The sequence below is a fragment of the Coenobita brevimanus genome, chromosome 19 (genome assembly GCF_032717465.1).
Source record: "Coenobita brevimanus isolate Jiangsu-jjx chromosome 19, ASM3271746v2, whole genome shotgun sequence".
Lineage (NCBI taxonomy): Eukaryota > Metazoa > Arthropoda > Malacostraca > Decapoda > Coenobitidae > Coenobita > Coenobita brevimanus.
The window spans coordinates 18,980,643-19,001,738 of NC_136972.1; the positions used below are offsets into that span (position 1 = coordinate 18,980,643).

Here is a 21,096-nt window from a genome sequence, read left to right on the forward strand (position 1 = left end):
TACTTAGTTTGAGAAACAAACCATATGATGAGCGTTTAAAAGCCCTGAATCTCTTCACCCTGACTAAACACAGATTACGAGAAGATTTAATTCAAGTATTTAAAATATTCAAAGGGGCATGATAACATGGCTGTTGATAAATACTTCACAATTGACCACTTGAATTATACTAAAGGCAAACAATTCCAGTTGCATGAAGCTAAGGATTTCTTCATAAACATAGTTGTAAATATATGGAACAAATTGTCCTCCAGTGTAGAAAATTGTGACACAGTACTAACCTTTAAAGGTCATTTGGATAAGTATCTGTCGTCTAACCCACAGCTTAACATGTTTCTATCTATCTACCTATTGCCAGACGCCTCAATCCCGTTCGGGGTGGCCACAAACAAATCGCCTCCACGTCGCCCTGTCCCCCGCCATTTCACTGCCCTGCTCCCAACTCACACCCCCCTCTCTCATATACCTCTCCATCCCATCCCTCCATCTCATCCTCGGCCTCCCCCTCCCTCTCCTCCCCTCCACCTCACTCACATACACTCTCTTCGTCAGTCTTTCACCCTCCATCCTCTCCACATGGCCAAACCACCTCAGTGTATTCCTCCTAACGCTTCCTATCACATCCACATCCACACCACAACTCTCTTTTATATCCTCATTTGTCAGCCTGTCTCTCCATGTGACTCCACAGGCTTCTCTTGAATAACTCATTTCCACTGCTCACACTCTTGACTTGTGCCCTTCCAACAACGTCCAAGCTTCACTTCCATGCGTTAGAGTTGGTATCACAATACTGTCATGTAGTAACTTTTTCACTTCCATGCTCACATCCCTGTTTCTTATCACTGCTTTCAAGGAACAAGCAACCTTTCTTCCCTGCTGTACCCTTTCAAGCACTTCACCCTCCAAACCTCCATCCTTACTCATCAAACTACCCAAGTACTTAAACGTACTCACGTTTTCCAATTCCTCATCATCCAACCTCTCTGTACATTCACTGACTTCACCTCTCTCAAAGACCATCACTTTACTCTTCCCTACATTCACCTTTAGATTCCGTTTCTTACACACTCTCTCAAACTCATCCACCAGCCTTGCAGCTCCCCTTCGTCTTCACTCAACAACACAGTATCATCTGCAAACAACAGTACAGGGAGTTTCCAAACACTATCCTCTCTCACCAGGGCCACTCCAACATCCACTACCCTGCCTTGTATCTCTTTTATTACCCCATCCATGTACAGATTGAACAACCATGGAGACATGACACATCTCTGTTTCAACCCAACTTTCAAAGAGAAAAATTCACTCAGTTCACCATCCACACGCACTGCAGCCTTAGAACCATCATACATACTCTTCACAGCATTCAACAACTTCCCATCTACTCCATATATTCTTAATACTTTCCACAGTCCTTCTCTATCCACCCTGTCATATGCTTTCTCCAAATCCATGAAAGCCGCATACAACTTCTTTCCCTTCTCCAGAAACTTTTCCACTAAAGATCTAAGAATGAATATCTGATCTACACAACCTCTTCCCTTCCTGAAACCTCCCTGTTCTTCTCCAACTAATTCCTCTGTTCTTTCCCTAACTCTGTCAATAAGCATCCTACCATACACTTTTCCTATTATACTAAGAAAACAAATGCCCCTGTGATTACCACACACTTCTTTTTCCCTTTTCCTTTGTACAAGGGAATAATTATACCTGACTTCCAATCCACCGGAAGTCTACCTTCCTCCCAGGCCAATTTGCACATCTTCCACATCCATTCTACTACTATCTCTCCCCCATGCTTCAACATTTCACCACACACTCCATCAATTCCTGGGGCTTTCCCCAGTTTAACTTTCTTCATTATTTCCACAACTTCTATCCTACTGATTTCTTCCTGTCTTCTCACCTCCCTCCTTCTCCCTGCCATTCCCCAGCCACTTATACTCGCATCACTTCCATCCTCTATGTTCAACAATTCCTTAAAGTGTTCTCTCCATCTGCTCACTTTTTCTCCCTTCTCCACTAGTAATCTACCATTTTTATCTTTCACTCCCCTGCTAACTTCACTTCCACCCTGTCTTACTCTCTTCACCTCCAGAATAAAACACTTGCATACTGTATATATAAACATTTTTTTCCTCGGAGCTCAGATCAAATTATTAAATGCAAATATAGTATTGGCACAGACTAGCATATGCACAGATAGTCTGAGTTAACGGTCACAACTCTTACTTTCGACCTGTGATGGGCAGTGGATGACTGAGGGTCCCTGTTAGTGAAGTAACCACCATCGGGATATTTTTAACCCGTACCCTCCCGGTTTTTTCAGGTCCCCCCACCCCCTGAAAACCCGGTTAACTTTATTATTATTTTTTATTTTTTTTTTTGCTCAAACATTCCCTTTTGGTGAGAAACTAATGAAAATCACCAAGAAAGTTGCTCCCGTCACCCCTGAGTGCTCCTAAAATGGGTCCCCCTTCACCTCAGCCAGGTGTTCTGCGGCCGGGCCAGTGCAGCTACTCTGTTTTCTACAATGGGAAGGAGAAGAGTGATTAATCAAAATAAACCTAAATACATATATTTACATTGATCTGTTACAAAAGTACATATACAGCAACAATATTGTAGTATACATACAAAAAAAATGGGTGAAAATAATGTAGGTTCATAATGGTCTATCTATCTATCTATCTATCTATAGCTCGACGCCCTAATCCCGCAAAGGGTGGCCGCAGACAAAACGCCTCCAAGTCGCTCTGTCACCCACCATTTGACTACCCTCCCCCCAACTCACCCCCCCTTCCCTCATATACCTTTCAACTCCATCTCTCCACTTCATCCTCGGTCTACCTCTCCCTCTCCCTCCCTCCACCTCACCTACATACACCCTCTTAGTCAGTCTTTCATTCTCCATTCTCTTCACATGTCCAAACCACCTCAGTGTATTTCTCCTAATCTTCTCAACCACATCCACATCCACCCCACAGCGTTCCTTCACTTCTTCATTCGTCAACCTGTCCCTCCATCTCACTCCACATGCTCCTTTCAAGTAACTCTTTTCCACTGCTCTCACTCTTGACTTGTTCCTCTCTTGCAAGGTCCATGCCTCGCTTCCATACGTCAGTGTAGGGATCACAATACTATCATGCAGTGACTGCTTAACTTCCATACTCACCTCCCTATTTCTCATCACTGCTTTCAGTGTACCAACAACCTTCCATCCCTGCTGTACCCTTTCACGCACTTCATCCCCCAAAGTTCCATCCTTACTCATCACACTACCCAAGTACTTGAATGCACTCACATTCTCCATATCCTCACCATCCAACCTCACTGCACACTCTGTGACTTCATTCCTCTCAAACACCATAACTTTACTTTTGTTTACATTAACTTTCAGATTCCTCCTCCCACACACTGTCCCAAATTCATTCACCAAACCTTGCAACTCCCATTCATCTTCACTCAACAGTACTGTATCATCAGCAAACAGCAACACCCGAAGCTTACAAATCTCACCCTCATGCATTACAGCCACCCCCACATTCACTGCCCTACCTTGCACTTCCTTTACAACCCTATCCATGTATATATTAAACAGCCATGGAGACATCACACAACCCTGTTTCAGTCCCACATTAAGATCAAAGAACTCACTCAGCTCACCATCCACTCGCACCGTAGCCCTAGCTCCCTCGTACATACTCTTCACAGCACTCAACAACTTCCCCTCCACTCCATATATTCTTAATATCTTCCACATACCTTGCCTATCTATTCTGTTATAAGCTTTCTCCAAGTCCATGAAGGCAGCATACACTTTCCTTCCCTTCTCTAGATACTTCTCCACGAAACATCTTAGAACAAATATCTGATCTACACACCGTTTTCCCTTCCTTAATCCCCCTTGTTCTTCTCCAACTAGCTCCTCTGTCATATGCCTAACCCTATCAATAAGAATTCTACCATATATTTTACCAGTCACACTAAGAAGGCAAATACCCCTATGGTTACCACATACTTCTCTCTCCCCTTTTCCTTTGTATAAAGGAACAATTATACCTGATTTCCAGTCCTCTGGAACCCTTCCCTCTTCCCAAGCCAATCTACACAACTTCCATATCCACTCAATATCAATCTCACCCCCATACCTAAGCATTTCGCCACACACTCAATCAATTCCTGGGGCCTTTCCCAACTTAATCTTCTTCATCGCTTCCACTAACGGTACCACCCATAAATCGCCGATTTCTGGCACACTTAACTAGCTGATAGTGTTGTTTCCACTAACATACACTAGAGGAAGGTCTCACGCGTCTGCCTGCCATGAATCACCCGTGAATTTTGAAAAATGTGCACGCAATGTGCCTTGCAATTGCGAATCATACGGTGTATGACGGCAGGTCCACGGCAGCTAGCATGTACTGTCTTACAACGTATGATGTCGGGAGGGTACGGGGTAATGTACCAGAGGTCACTGCTTCAGGAGAAAACTTGTGTACTTGTCCAGCATGGGAAAGTTCCTTGTCTCAGTGGAGTGAACGAAGCTGGGGCCTGATTGACTGATGGCTACCTTAAAAGCACCAAGCAAGGCTGTTGCACCACCCCAGAACATCCACACTGAACAAATTCCACGCTGTGTCTACAGACGCCCTGTTAACTCATAGTAACCATACATGTTATGCCTTAGTTATATATTGTTTGATTATTCATTTTACTTTACTACTTTCTCTTTCAGGTTATTCAAACTGGTAGCTTATAGATAAAGTATTACAGAATGTAACTTCCTTTCAGTCTTTCCTATAATATTTCCATGTCAGTTTTTCCATGCTGAATGGTGGTTTTTCTCACTTTTTCTTTGCCAGTTTTAACTGGAGGGTTTTGAGGCGGGGGAACCTTCTTGCTTTACTATCCTTATCCTTCAGCACGTAGAATTAGATCTTATAGTCATAGTCTACTCTGTAACAAGCAGCCTCGAAAGGACTATAAGGTCTGTTGCTGTTTGCCTTCCTTTGTACTTCATATATCTCTCCACTCCATCCTTCCATCTCATCATTGTACTCCCCCTCTCTTCTTCCCCTTCTCCTTACTGACATACACCCATCTAGTCAGTCACTTAAGTTTCAATCCTCTCCACATACCCAGACCAACTTAAAATATTACTCTAAACATTTTCATGTTTAGGATGATGAATATAGTTTTGAACGGTGAGTTGCTTGAGGAGATAGAGTGTTTTAAGTATTTACGGTCACATGTTGCTGTGGATGGAAGAATAGATGCAGAAGTGAAGTTTAGAATGAATGAAGTAGGAAAGATGCTGGGAGGAATGAAAAAAGTGTTTAGATGTCGTTTGCTTAGAATGGATGTAAAGAGAAGGCTGTATGAGTGAGCTATGGTACCGAATGCATTATATGGGGCTGAAACATGGAATGTGGGTGTAGCAGAGAGGAAAAGTTTGAATGTAATGGAGATGAGGTGTCTGAGGAGTATGTGTGGAGTGATGCATATAGATCAAGTGAGAAATGATGAAGTGCGAAGAACTAGAGTTGTTCAGGAGATGGCTGATCGAGTTGAGCAGAGGGTGTTGCGATGGTTTGGGCATATGGAGAGAATGGATAATGAGCGATTGGTGAAAAAGATAACTACGAGGGTAGATCTGATGTGAGAGATGTAAGGCTGAGAGGAAGACCATAAACAGGATGGATGGACAGTGTGAAGAGAGCGTTGGATGAGAGTGGGATGTCTTGTGAGCAAAGAAGACTGGCTGTGCGTGATAGAAATGAATGGAGAGAAATTGTGAAATAATAAATGATGACGCAGCCCTGAGGGGATATTCTCCCGCATTTTGTCTGATTAGCTGATCAGGTCAGGTGTAGGTAAGGGGAGGGGTCTATTATGATGTGGCAGGGGTAAACCAGCTCTGCTGTCGGGCCCTGCTGCAGATGTCACTGATTGCACTGCGCAGTTGACCCTCGTGCGGTGTGATGCGGTGAGGATCTGTCCCTTCTCCCTTTTGGGGCTAAGATGCGAATGAATGTGTTGGAGTGGATGAGTAAATTGGGAGTGTGTCGTCATGTCTCGGGTACCTCCCTTTCCTTGGGGGAAGCAGCCTAGGTATATAAAGAGATAGATTTTCATTCACATCCACATCATCACAACAGTGATCCTATACACTGTTGTGGTGTTCATGTGGAGGTGAGTGAAGACTGAAATTCTGTGCCCGATAAATATTAACTCTTATTCCCAGGGAATTCTCACAGCTCAGTAGCATTGCCTGGCGTAAACTCACTCTAATTATCCACTTCAGGTGCTGGCCAAGGACGCCTAACTGTGGTGGCAGTAACAACCGAGCGGCTCACCTGCCTGGTTAAACAAACGTCCTCAACTTCCCTCCTATGTCCTGGACGGAGGATTGTTGACTATAGGAACCTAGAATCCAACGGGTTTGCATTTCACGTGAGCCTGGGACACAACAACAACATCAACAACAACAACAACAACAACGATTACATACTCGTTTTTTCACTGCATTCTCGTTATTTTCTAAAATATTTTCTTTATTGTAGGAAATTCCAGCTGGAGGGGTTAAATACAGTCGTCAATAACCAATTCAGTGAGGGAGACGTTTCCTAAGCTAAATAAAGTCGTTTGCAAGTAGCAAGAACATACCAATAACTTCCGCTCATGGCAGCAGCCACGGGAGGGCCGCAGTGGGTCCAGCCCCCTCTTCATTATGTATAACGTAACTGAAATACATGAAAAAAGTGGAGATGTGTAGGCATATATTCATATTTTCATTTTTTCATTGGGCTCTGTTTAGATCTCGATACATTCTTATCAGTCTACATACTACTAGTGCTCTCCAATCACGTGTCCTGGAATAAGGGAACCAAAATTCATCTCCCCCCCCCAAAAAAAAAAAAAATGGCTGCGCCCCTGCCCACATTATCGAACTACAGGAATTCATTCTATATTCACTGTTCAGGATAAGCCTCAACACTGTGAACGCTGTCCCCGCAGGCCAAGCAATGGTGAAAAATCAAGCAATTATAAGCTGGCAACAACAACAATAACAACAACAGTAACATCCAATCCCATTTTGCCCCATATAGACAGGAGCGCTGGGGCCCGGGGCCAAGCCACTCAGTCCCGACATTTAAGGCAACGGTGGCCAGCCTCACATGCCCCTGAGTGGTATTACGCGAGCAAGAATCCCCAGCCACCCCTCAGATTGAACCATAAAAGACTCCATCTGGCTGGAGCACCTTAACCCACTAAATAACCAGGCGTCATTTGGTTATTTGGTCATTTGGTAACCACTCAGCGTAGGAGATGAATAGGCATCGCTACGATACAGGAAACTGTTTTGCGTTATCATTCAGTGTGGAGTCAGTCAGAGCACCAAGAGAGAAAGGGAGAGAGAGAGGGGGGGGGGGAGGCAGCACTCTATCAGTTGGGTGGATTGATGGTGGGGCTCGCCCACCACCAAAAACTGGCAAATACTATCTATCTATCTAGCTATTGCCAGACGCCATAATCCCGTAAGGGGTGGCCACTTGACTTTGAGTTACCAATTTTACAGGGAGGGGCACTAACCCTCCACCAACCCACTTGTTGACATGTAGGGAGCACGTATGGGTTGGTTATATGGTAACCACCCAGCGTTGTAAATGGTTTCTTGGCTTACAAGAAACCATTTGGCTTGTCACTCAATGTAAAGCCACCTGTGAAGGAAAGAAAAGCAATAGGAAGTGACAGGAAAGATGGGAAAAATAGGAAGAGAGGAGGACAGACACAGAAAAAGAATGATAAAGGCTAAGGAAGAGGTAGGTAGCACTACATCAAGTGAGTGGATGATGGTCGCCACCACCTACCATTTTATTAGCCAAGTGCTAAAATATGGTGCTGATCTCAGTGACGTGCCTTGGAAATGATGCTGGGCAGTAGTACTGTACTTTTGTCTTACCAAGTTTAGGAAATATCATTCATCCATCCATCCCCCAATCCTACGTTGCCCCATGATGAGCGTAGGAGCCCGGGCCTAGGCAGATGGTCCTGACATTTAAGATGAGAGTGACCAGCCTCACTCATCCCTGAGTGGCATAACGTGAGCAATAAACCCCAACCACCCCATGGATATAAACCTTCGCCAGCTCAGTCCGATTGGAGCGCAGTAATTACCCACTAAACCACCAGGCGCCAAAATTTGGTTATATGGTTGCCACCCAGCATTGTAAACGGTTTCCTGGTGTACAGGAAACCATTTGGCTTGTCACTCAGTGTAACGTCACCCACAGGCAGAAGGAAGAGGAATGATGGAAAGAAAGACGGAGGAGGGAGTGTAAAGTTACCCGACGGCAGAAGGACGGGGAAAGACTGAAGGAAAGAAAGACGGAAGAGGATGGAAGGAAAGAAGGATGGAGGAGAGGAAAGGGCAGACACCCGATAGCAGCACTACATCCAGCGAGTGGATGGTGAGCGCCCCCACCTACCACAAACTGGCAAATACGCAGTGAAATAATTACCGTTGCCACCAGTAGATAAAGCTACAGGGCGGCGTAACACAAATTTAGAGTACAATTTCTGACGTAAGACTTTACCACCGAGAGCTGTTATCAGATTAAGGCACTCAAAGATATACCGCTATACACTTTTCACCTTAACCTGGCCCAATTTTTCGTCCTTTCGAGGCTTTTTTCATGCAGCTCAGGTGCATACAACAATTTGGCTCTGCATGATTTTCATACCACTACTTCGTGACTAGCACCCTTTTCCAGTGCTAATCTATGGTCACAACTCAGTATTGAAGATGTAGGTAGGCTATGGACAATTTCTGGCCAAGTTAGAGTAAAAAAGGTACGGTACAATGATACGGAGGTTAAATTATTTTTGTATTCATACGAAGTACAAGGAAAGGAGCGTGCAGAATCTTCCATGCCTCTTGTTTTTCCCGCAAAGAAAAATAAGAATAAAAAGAAAGAAGACGATGATGATCGAGAAGAAAGAAAGAAAGAAAGAAAGAAGAAGATGATGATGATGATGATGATGAACAAGAACGAGGAGGAGGAGGAGGAAGAATTCATGCTAACTTTGTGTATCAGTGCCATGAAGAGTGAGTGAATACGGAGAGTGTTACCTTGTAGCAGTCAGCCAGAAGGATGACGTTAGTCAACGGTCCTACGTCCATGGTTGTCCAGGACACACTGCTCACTGCTGAACCTCGCATACGCAGGGTTGCCAAGATCCTACGCCGCCACACAGCGCCAGGTAGTCCCTGAAAACAGCGGCATATTCTTCCAGAGTAGGCCAAAGATGTTATTCGCCATGATCAGTCGTCCGATGCTCCAGCTGACCACCGAAATTCACCTGAAAATATCTACACGGTCCCTAGTTAATACCCACCATGTCCATGTAGACCTATGAGCCCTTAAATGTATCAGTATCACAGAGTTCAGACCCAGAATAACAATGATACATTAATCTGAAAGAAGGTTGCAGATTTTGAGAATAAGCAGTACTTACTTTCATAAACCTATTAAATTTGATACCATTAATGCTTGAACCAGTTATGAAGATGAACTAAGATTTTTTTTTTTCTCCTCGCGAAAGCAATATAAACGAGATATGCCTGAGTTTTCTACATTTTACTTAGATTTCCTTCCGCGAGTTACATTATCTACTTATATGTCTACATATCTGTCTGTCTATCTGTCTATCTATCCGTCTGTCTATGATCAGATGCCCTAATCATGGAGGGTGTGGCCACAGACGAACTGCTTTCATGTCACCCAGCCCCTCACTCATATGCAGTACCTCTCCGCCATATCCCTTCATCTCATTCATGTCTTCCCCCTTCCCCTCCCCTCCCCATTTCACTCGCATACACTCTCTTTTAATCGGTCTCTCATTCTCCATTTTCTCCACATAGCCAAACATCTCAAGATACTTCTTTGAAAGCTTTCCAGCACACCCAAATGGACACAATAATGCTCTTTCGCCTCGTTTGTATGTCTGTCTCTCCAGTACCAGTAGCTCTATACTGTACGTACACTCCTCTTAAATTACTTGTTTCCACGCCTCTCAGTCTCAACTAGTGTCCTTTTAGCAGTCTAGGCCTTATTTACGTGAGACTGGGAATTAAAAAATTGGCACTCAATTATTTTTTTACCTCAGTGTTCACTTCATTACTCTTTATCACTGTTCTTGGTGAACAACACTGTTCTTGGTGGTTGGATCAGTCCAAAGATTTTGAATTTTTCCTCCCTGCTGGATCCTCACATGCACTTCATGCTCTAAACTTCCATGCTTAGTCATCATGCTATCTTATTATTACAAAGTATTCACATTCTCCTTTCGTTGAACACAGTCTCATTCAGCACTTCATTACCTCATTCCTCTCAAAGACCACAACTTTACTCTTTGCTACATTCACTTTAGTACATTTTATTCGTATATATTGCACATCCTGGTAAACTCATCCATCAAGCTTAGCAGCTCACACTCAACTTCACCTAACAAAAGAGAATCACCAAAAAACAGTACTGTCAAAACCCTACCTTCTCATCCACTACCCTACCTTTCTTGTCGGCAGAAGTACGGAACTATCATAGTTGTGCACATCATGTGCCATGGACCATTTTCCTCATTAAGGACAAAACGGATACATAAGGTGAGGGGACTATGTTTCGTAAATAATCATCATAACGAAATAATTGCTGGCTCCGCGGCCTGAGCTGCCAAAAGTAGCCCCAGAACAGGCAGGTAGCGGCAACAAATTTTCAAGCGCGGCGACCCTTTAAAAATAGTCAAATTCCGTGGGTAAATCGCGATGTTAGCAACACTGTCAGCTTGATTCACCTCATTGCCTATGGTTGCCAAATTCATGACACAAATTACACTAAATTTGCTCTTTAAAACCGTTAGATGGTCACTAGAAACCTATGTAGAAAATCGCTATAAAGTGTGCAGGATCATTAGAATTTTCCCAAAACTTAACACAGTATTTAAATTAACGCTAAATTTCTTACCGTTTGGCTATAAAAACTGCCGCTAATAATGTCCATAGATCTAGCCGAAGAATCGCTAAATTTGTAACACTATGCATCGCCCGGAAGCAATAGCCATACCGCGTTTGCGTAACTCAAGGACGATACTATATATATAAAGGTTCCTAAACGACTTTTACAATAAACAAACCATAACAATGAAATTACTATGACATACCGTTTTGCTTAGCATATATTTTATCTTTAGTATTCAATCTGATGGTGATGTGTTCGATAGCTTTATGAGTGAAGACACACTATATATTCAGGCAATCTACTACGCAACGAAAGTTTAGGAGATTTTGTACATATGCCTTGCGCAACCCAAGGTCGCAGTCTTGTCATCGTACCACTTCTTTCTTGCCGATTTACTTTTCTTATATATTTTTATTTCCATCTGCACTACACTGTTCTTACTCTAACGATCCTGATTATGGTCCTTTTCCAGCATATTTCACGTTGCTCAGTGACAGAGGGGAAAAAGAATGCAGCTTTGCATCCTTTCCACATCACTTCATGATTAACATATTTTTGTGTTAATCTATTAATACATTATTATATTACAGAGATGGAAATACTAGGTCAAGCAAGAGTGGGCAGATTATTCCAAACTTGTCATCGATTAAATTAACTATCCCATAATATGCCCTTACTCTTCTTGTAACACACAAGCATTAGTTATGGAAAGAAAATAACTGAATATTTTTTTTTCTTTTAAGGTATGTAATGAGTGTAAATTCTCCCATGCCTTTGTTGCATGGAGAGACTGACGGACAAATGAGAAAGTAAAGGTGTGTTGTGGTGCTGATGTGCATATGCAGCATGTGAATGTGTGACTGGATGTGTTAAGAGAAATGCTTTGAGATGGCTGGCCGTGTGGAGAGGACGGAGAATGAGACTGACTAGAAGACAGTGAGATGGAGGGGGAGGGGGAGATCAACGATGACATGGAGGGACCAAGAGGAGATGTATATGAGAAAAGGAGTGCGAGCTAAATGAAAGGCAGCAAGATCATAGACGACAGAGGAACATGAAGCCGATTTGTCTGTGGCCACCCCTTACGGAATTGAGGTGTCTGGCATCTGATAGTTACACAGATTGTTTTTTGCGCAAAAATAGTGTGAGTTACTTGAGGGAACTGACAGTATGTTTGTTAGTGAATTCACGTCAGTAGAGCAACTAGGGCTAGACGCAGATCATCACTTTTATCAACAGCCGTGTCAGTTCATTGCAGTAAGAAGGCTCCCTCTACCTTTCTACACCCTGACCTACTTGCGGTTGGCCTGTTCCATCCAGTCCAAGCAAACGTGCGATTTTCATCTGTCATCTTGCTCCCATTATGCCTTTTTCTCTCACTCCATATCTTGGGAGCCACTCAGTTACCCTCTTTGTCCATCTGTGTATCTTGTCTGTAAAGGATGTGATGTGGCCGCAGGCATCTTTGCATTTTAAATATCGCGAGCCAGTGGCTGAGCCAGAAGAGAAATTGCTGTTTTAGTGGAGATAGGTTTGCATCCCAGCTGGGGAAGGGAACAGTTTAAGAATTTGAATTTTGTTAAAAGCAGACTTCACTGATCTCCCATAAGACCTCCAGACCGTTCGTAAAAACACTCTCCGTGCACCAGTCCTGCCATAGTATGTGTTCAATATGGACGGTTAGCGCCGAAGTGGTGACATTTGAAGGTGTTATGATGAGGCTGCTGGGCCTCAGGGATTCGGACGGTTGAGCCTATGCCCATGGTCGGTCTCATTAAAAAAAAAAAAGAAAGAAAAAAAAAAACACTACTTTCGTCTGTGGTGCTGGAAAGACTACTTCATGCGGTGGCATCACTAAAATAAAATTCCTCCTCTGGTTATGCAGCCGTCCATCAACTCACTCCCAGTTCACGAAAGGTAGATGATAAGCTGCAGAAGGACGGCAGCTTTAGCCTGCAGTCCACCTGGTTCTCGTTCAGGTAAGACCGGGGTTGCAACTACTGCTACCGGTACTACCCTACTGCATTCGTCAGTTTAGCAATTCATACACACTGATACTTTCTTCAGCCAAAAGATTTTGAATGTTGTTCTCACTAATATAGTTCTTTTACCTTAACCTGGCCCAGATGTTTGTCCTTTTGCAGTTTCTTTCATGCAGCCCAGTGCCAGAATAAGGCATTACAGGGCCTATCAGCCTTTCCACAGAAGTTCTTTGTGACTATCCCTCTATTCCAGTGTTAATCTATTGCTGCAGTATAGCATTCAGAATAGGGAGGTGAAAATTATTTTCCTAGTTAGAGTAAAACGAGTATACCAGACGACATCAGTCAGGTTAGGAATGCACCCAATTAAAGAAGAGGTCAATAAAGGCTGTACTTATCCTCCCCACCCTACCAGAAGTTGATCCTAAGCTTAGTAAAGTCGTCTAAAGACATAGAAATTAAAACAAAACTAATGCAATTGCAGTAACTACATTACGTCTTTACATTCTCTTGTGGTACATGTAACATTGCAAGCTGAATTAATTTCATTTATCTGTCTATCTGTCTATTTGTTGCCCGACGCCTTAATCCTGTAAGGGGCAGCCGCAAACAAATTGTCTCCACGTCGCCCTGTCTTCTGTCATTTGGTTGTTCTCCCTCCAACTCACAATCCCCTCTCTCATATCTTCACTCCATACCTCCGTCCCATCCTTGGTCTCCCCCTCCCCTCCCCCTCCACGTCACACATAAACTCTTCTAGTTAGTCCCTCTTTCTGCAGTCCTCATTCTGCAGTCTTTCCACATGAATGGATATATATGAATAATATGAGCAGTATACAAAATACGTCGTTGGAGAACAAGTGTTTTGAAACCTCCCGAGACAAAGAGATTAGGGCCAACCCTGGTAGCAAGTCCTTAACTCTCAGACACTCTTCTGATTGCAGTAGTAATAGTAGTAGTAGTAGTAGTAGTAGTAGTAGTAATAGTAGTAGTAGTAGTAGATGAGAGGTAATAGTAAGAGCAGTAGGAGTTAAGGATAGGGAAACCCACAATGACAGACAAAAACTAATTTACTGTACTGTACTCCAGACGTTCTCAATCTTTTTTTTTTTTTTTTGGGGGGGAGGGGGCGCTGCCCTAAGCCTGGGTTCACATATCCTAGCCTTGGTCAACATAACCCCTTCCCCTACCTCCCGTCATCATGTCTCTCAAGAATTATTGCAGAACTATAATTTTTGTCGCAGGTTCAAGTGGACGTTAACCCAGCTGCATACAGGCTGCATTAGCCTTCTGTAATTCACAATTCCCGTTTTCGAGGGATAGGAGGGAAGTTGAGGGACGTGTATATTTTAAATGGGGTTTGGTCTGCCTTGCAATATGAGACTTACTGTTAACTTTAATTTTCTCTCGAAACAATCAGACTAGAGTAATAAAACAAACAAACAAACAAGAACGCGACCAGGCGACAGACATGAAGAAAAGAAATCAGTTTACTACAAGGCTGCAAAGAAAACTATGCCTTGAAGGCTGAAACAGATTATGGATACTTAATATAAATCAACAGTTCATCATGACACACACACACACACACACACACACACACACACACACACACACACACACACACACACACACACACACACACACACACACACACACACACACACACACACACACACACACACACACACACACACACACACTCACACACTTGTTCACGCCACTCACTATTTTTCTCTGAGTCCTCACGCCCCCCTTGGAAACTGCCCCCTAGGGGAGCACGTTTCCCAGTATGAGAACCACTGATATATTCCAAACATTTTCGTCGACAGATGTTGCCCTCTTCAGTGGAAATGCAGATCAAGGTTTGTGATGTGATTTCATGGCCTATATATCTGCCAGTGTGCGTTTCTCTATCGAGAACGATAGGCACAACATCGTGACTTCAGTAATAGTAAAAGTAGTAAAAGTAGTAGTAGTAGTAGTAGTAGTAGTAGTAGCAGTAGTAGTAGTTGTTGTTGTAACAGCAGTAGTAATAATGGTGGTGGTGTTAGTGCTAGTAGTAGTAAGAGGAGGAGGAGGAGGAGGAGGAGGACGACGACGACGACGAGAAGGATGAGGAGTGGTAGTAGTCGTAGTAGTAGTAGTCGTGGTGGTGGTAGTAGTAGTAGTAGTAGATTGTTGTTGCTGTTGCCCTAAGCTCATATGGACGTGAACCCTGTGAATTGCAGGCTGAGGCCCTTCTACAATCTACCAACCATTCAAGGGACAGGGAGGGTGGTGAGGAACATTTGTACAACCAGACAGATTCACCACCCGACTATATTAGTGCCAGGTGTCCTTCTGTAGCACCTTAGGGTGCAGCAGAAGAGTGATGTAAATACGTAGCTGAAGAGGGAATGGGTACGCTGGGAAAACATAAGCTAACCTAATATTTCACTTCTATTTGTCACTTTCCTCTGTTGGCTGAAAGTCTTAAGGTAAGTAAAGCTTGGTATATTTCTCTTGTCATAGATGATTCTCTTTGATATGCAACAGGGAGGAAATAATGGACATGCCGTAAGTGTGAATTGAGTCAGTGGAATACTAGATCTCGACTGTACGTCACTAATCGTAAACATGTAATAGGCATCCACACTGAAAGTGTGGAACGTGTTCGAGCGAGCCAACAATGAGATTTGTTGTTACAGAAGTGGTAGGATTCCAACAATGAAATGTCCGGTCACCATTTAAGCAATTGATATTTGATTTCAGTACTTGACGAAATGTATCGAATGCTTAATTTGTTTACCTGACATTTTACCGCAGTTGTTTTCAGAAAGACAGCAACTTGCTAAGCTTTACAGAGTAGTAAAAATATTTAAAAGCTGACTTTGCTTTTTGCTCACTCACAAAAATTACTTTCACTAAATTTCTCGGTGCATTCCGAGTCGAATCAGAAATCAGGAATTCAGAGTTTCGTCGATCTGGATATTGTATTAGTTTGACTCGGATTCAGTCAGAAAATTTCCAGAAAAAAGGCCAAACAGCAGGTATTACTTATTTTGAAAAGGCAAAACCCGGTTGCTTTTAGCAATCGTCGGAAAATACTGCTGCGCTACTCACGCAACCTCAGACCGTCACTCCTTGCGCAGCCGGTTGTTACGCTAATCTTTGCTGGGATGTTCAAAAGATCGTTGCGAGACGCCGTTATGATCATTAACGCGCTCATAGCGGCCATCTTTGATCGTGAGCTACGACAATCGCTAAGGTGTATCTTCTAACGCTCGCGGCAACGCTCGTAGCTCACGATGATCCGATCGTAAAATCCGTTCCGTTCCGTTCCTATCGTTCATAATGCAACCCAACTAATAGTCGCTGAGCCAATCAGAATAGAGATTTCATAAACCTTGAAAGATTGTGGGCCAATCAAAATGGAGTTTCAAAATGTTAAATACACTTATCCAAGCGCGCCATTACATCACTCAAACAACTACGATATTCATCCCAAGACATACAAGACATGACAAGTGACGAGTCCCCTACCAAACGAATTCGTCGAGCAAATTTTACACATGAGATGGGTTGGCTCGACAGACAGACACTGCTGAAGAACAATCACATCACCTTGGGTATAACTATAGTGTGGGGTGAAAGATCCACATCGTATTAACAAAACATTGTGATAATTTTGAAAATATCGAGATCCAAACTGAGACCCTTTTACCTGAATAAACTATACAGTATATCATTGGCTTCAGACTGTATCATTACAACCCCCACAGACTTAAACCATGTTTTAATGAACAGTGCATCGGTCTGCATTTTTACAGATATAAGGGGGCACGATAGCTCAGTGGTAATGCATCGAGCTCGTAATCGGGGGATTGCGAGTTCAAGCCTCGCCCGGGACTACTGTGCCGGGAGTGGTGGGGCGCTCCTGTAACCTAGCGGGGCTATATGATCCAAAACAGGGTCTAGCTCGGGGGAACGCCATTTCTCCATTTACAGATGTAAGCAGTAGAAACGAAAAATTCCCTCTCTTTGCTTACCTCTTGGCATCTTAACTTCCTTAAGAGATTTTCTGTACAACACGTGTGCCACTCTTAATTATTCTGCTCACACGTCCGTGTTAAGCCTAATGTGTCTGCCAACACACTCTGAAATGAGCCACTTGCATAAAATCTGAATGCCATTAACACTTGCAAATGACATGGCACAGCACGGGATCTTCTTGTCGCTGGTCCAACGAGTGGTTCAACTCTTGCACACCAGTGAAGGAGTTCTTGTCTGGGAAACCTATAATATCTCAACAAATGTTCGCCACTGTAAGCAAATGGATCCATTATGTCTCTGTAGTTCCTCTCAAATCTCATCGCTCTTCGTAATGCCAGTTCTACCTGTAAAACCACTTGTAACTCCATCTTCGTTCACAGAAAAGGGTAAATAAACAAACTTAGCATCACATGGTTCGGTTTGCTTATTAGAGAAACATCCACTATGCGACACTACGATCAGCTTAAGGGTGCTTGTCAGAAATCGTAGCGCTACGAGCAAATATGGCGGATGGAGGATCGTAAAATTTGTTTGAACATACACCTTAGCGGTTTACGAGCGCGCTATGATTATTGTACCCGCTACGATGATCTTAGCGGCCGTTACGAGCTTTCGAACATCCCACCCCTGGACATTAGGTTTCATGACATGGATAGTCTAAGGACTTCCCACACCAGTTCAACACCATTACTTCGACGTAAAACAGCTTCAACATCACTACCATTTCAGCATTAATACCACACTATCATTTCCCTTTCTGCCATTACCTTTCTCTGCCTTAGTGCCATAAAGGGTAAATTCTGCACTGCAGCAACCTATGACGTTGTTTTATACTCATTGGTTAAATGTACCCCGTATAATTCGTTGAACTAGGCCGAAAAAAAGGCAATCCATACATGTTTTTGTATTGCAAGTGACGAGTGTAGGTGTTTCAATATGGTGTTCAAAATCACAAGCTCTTGGCGGAGATGGCCTCTCCATACTATAGAGCGCAGTGGTTGAGAGTAAAATGTATAGTGCCTGCTGTGAAACAGAGGCACAGTGTACAGCAACTGCTTGACAAGTTGCAGTGCAGTTAATGGAAGCGCTGCCTTCAACACCTGCAGGCAAAGAAGCCATCCAACGTTGCTGTGTTTGTGCAAATTCATAGTGCCAACCACAGCAAAGCCACATGACATGGTGGTGGTGTGCTGAATGTTAGTTAGCACTGTGTACCACCTGTTTCTTTGACTTTCACACGAAGACCGAGTGGTAGAAGTCTGGGTTGTATGCATAAGCTGGTGTTAGTTTAGTATATTTGTTGGTTTTTGTATAATTAGGAAAAATGGTTTTGCCGCTCCGTATATATTTATGTGAATAATTGAAGAAGAAAGTTTGTTTCATGATGAAGTCAGTGCTTTTCTCTTTATTGAAAGTTTTTGTGTGTATACATATTTATTACGAAAAGTATAAATCACTGGAAAAAATATCTATAATACTGGTAAATATTTTCTATTATGGACAGTATGTGAATAACTACTTGTTTTTTTTTTTTTTTTTTTGTAGTAGTAGTAGTTGAAGCAGTAGTGGCAGTATGTGTAGTAGTAGTGGTAGTAATAGTAGTAGCTGTAGAAGTGGTAGTTGTAATTGTAGTGGTAGTTGTAATTGTTGTGGTAGTTGTAGTAGTAGTAGTTGTCGTAGTAGTGACAGTTGTAGTAGCTGTAATAATAGTAGTAGTATTTGTAGTACTTGTTGTAATACCCAGACTTCCAGTGGCACAACATTCCTAGAATCGAGCAACAATGCAAGTCAAACATACAGCTCGGTGTGTGTGTGTGTGTGTGTGTGTGTGTGTGTGTGTGTGTGTGTGTGTGTGTGTGTGTGTGTGTGTGTGTGTGTGTGCGCGCGCGCGCGCGCGTCCTTAAGGCAGTGAGGCGAATAGGCAGCCTGCCTCAAGGTCCTTGTTATGGTTACGCGACTCCCAGCAGCATGTACGCCACAATTACGAAAAACTTTCCCATAAATAGTGTTTGTGGTGGAGTGCAGTTTTCTCGAAGTGTTATTATTGTGTAGGGCTAGTCTAAGCTTTAACTGTGCCACACATACGGACACGGGCAAAAGAACAGCAAAAATTACCCCCTTTCCCCACTCACTCACTCTCCCTACACACACATCACGGACCATCTGATGCAGTCAGCTTGAAGACGAAGGATGGGTGAGTATTATGACACTTTTTTTTTGGGGGGGGGGTAACCATTAGCCAAGATAGGAAGGTTTAAAAATAGACGATTTTCTCGGGAATGCCCGGCTGTGAGAAGGGTTGGCGAGAATCTATGCCGAACGCGATGGGTTAAGAAAATTATATAATTTGGACAGAGATTGGCATGAGATAATGAGGCATATTTAAAAAATGGATAGAGGCTATTTTCGCTTTCAGTTTGCGTTGTTTTGGCAGTGGTCAACATTTGCTCTAGCACTATATTTTGTTCTTGGAAATGAATACCATATGCAGCCTTTGAGACTTCCTTATCATTAAGTGTTTTTGAATTGAAAAGATCAAACCATGAATCAACTAATGTTGACTGACATGATACAGGTGAGTTTATAACATTAGTTGATTCATAGTTTGATCTTTTCAGTTAAAAAACACCTAATTATAAGAAAGTCTCAAAGGTTGCATAATGTATTCATTTCCAAGAACAAAATATAGTACTAGAACAAATGTTGACTGTTGCCAAAACAATGCAAACTGGGAGCAAAAATAGCCTCTATCCATTTTTAAAATATAACAGTCTCTGTCAAAATTATATAATTTTGTTAGAGCAAAATATAATGTCACATAAATCATGACCTACATGTTGTATCATGATACCCTTGAGTATTTCTTTGGGTGTGTGTGACAAATGGGAGTTTCCCATGAACACCCATCGCCTGTGCAGTTCATGGACAGGATTATTTCTTGTTGATAAAAGCTGTGGTTTGGTGGGAGGAAACCATAACATTCAGAGGAAAAATAATGACACATCTTTAACAGAGGTATCTTTTTCAGGGGACAATCCATGCTTGTATCCTAGCGAGAACACAGAAGAACTGGAAGCTGAACTTCTGGTGTCGGGTTCCCGGTGGTTCTCACAGTTTCTGTTACGTGTCAGAGTTGCCAGTTAGCCTGCTATTGTTAGCAGAGATATTTTGTAAAGGGATACATTAATTTTTGGTTCTTTTTCTCCATAATGCTTTATTTTATTTTTTTTTTTTTTTCAGTTTGTATAGTAAATAATTTAGAGTGCTACATAATGTGAGAAAACTCTGGCATGTTTTGGATGTTTCCGATTTGGCAACTGTTGTAGCTAGAGCAAACTAGAAGTTGAGTAATGCAAGATTATATAAGAAGGGAAAATATAATAGACGAATATGAGTTTAGCTTGACTTGTGGCCTTGCGGAGTTAGTGTAGTTCTGGTGGTGTTGTTGGTGACCATACCGTGTAATTACTTGGGTAAATACGGATCGTGAACTTGAAAAGCAGCTGTTTATTTACCATGCCTGAGCCGATCTTGTTGCACTCCGAAAGGCTGTACATAGAGAGAATAACTCACTGTTCAGCGTCCTTTCTATACTGAACTACTGCTGTTGGAGTCTTTGGCTGTGTGGAATATGGACATAGCAAGTGGTATCAGGAGCTGGGGCAGAAAGTGCTGCAGTGAGTCAATTCTTCAACATGGAAGCAGAAGGTTTACAGAGCAGATGCCAGGCTAGACAAGAGGATGTGTGTCTGGCTGCAATCATGAAGTTTATGCAAGCACAAAATGAACAACTACAAGCACAAACTGAAGGGCAGAAAGAACTCAGTGAACAGCTAAAAGAACAAAGTGAAGGACAGATAGAGCTAAAGAACGAGCTCAGAGAACAACTACAGGCACAAAGTGAAGAACAATATAAACGATTTCGATTACAGGAGCAACAATAGGAGTTACAACTGAGGATTCAAAGGCAGCTGGATGCTTTTATGGTTGAAATTAAGGAAGGACAGGAACAGTTGAGGGACAAAGTATACTCTGAGGTACAGCAGCAGAAGCAT

The 21,096-nt window shown here is 42.7% G+C and overlaps 1 protein-coding gene across 1 annotated transcript in view; it reads right to left on the bottom strand.

Annotated features, from left to right (window-relative positions):
• Nucleotides 1-9,190, bottom strand: part of LOC145391705 (nicotinamide phosphoribosyltransferase-like) — a 230,643-nt gene extending 221,453 nt beyond the window's left edge. The window contains exon 1 of the mRNA XM_080266243.1: nucleotides 9,140-9,190. Within this exon, the coding sequence (XP_080122369.1) occupies nucleotides 9,140-9,190 (51 nt within the window). The remainder of the gene's footprint in view (nucleotides 1-9,139) is intronic.
• Nucleotides 9,191-21,096: the final 11,906 nt, after the last annotated feature.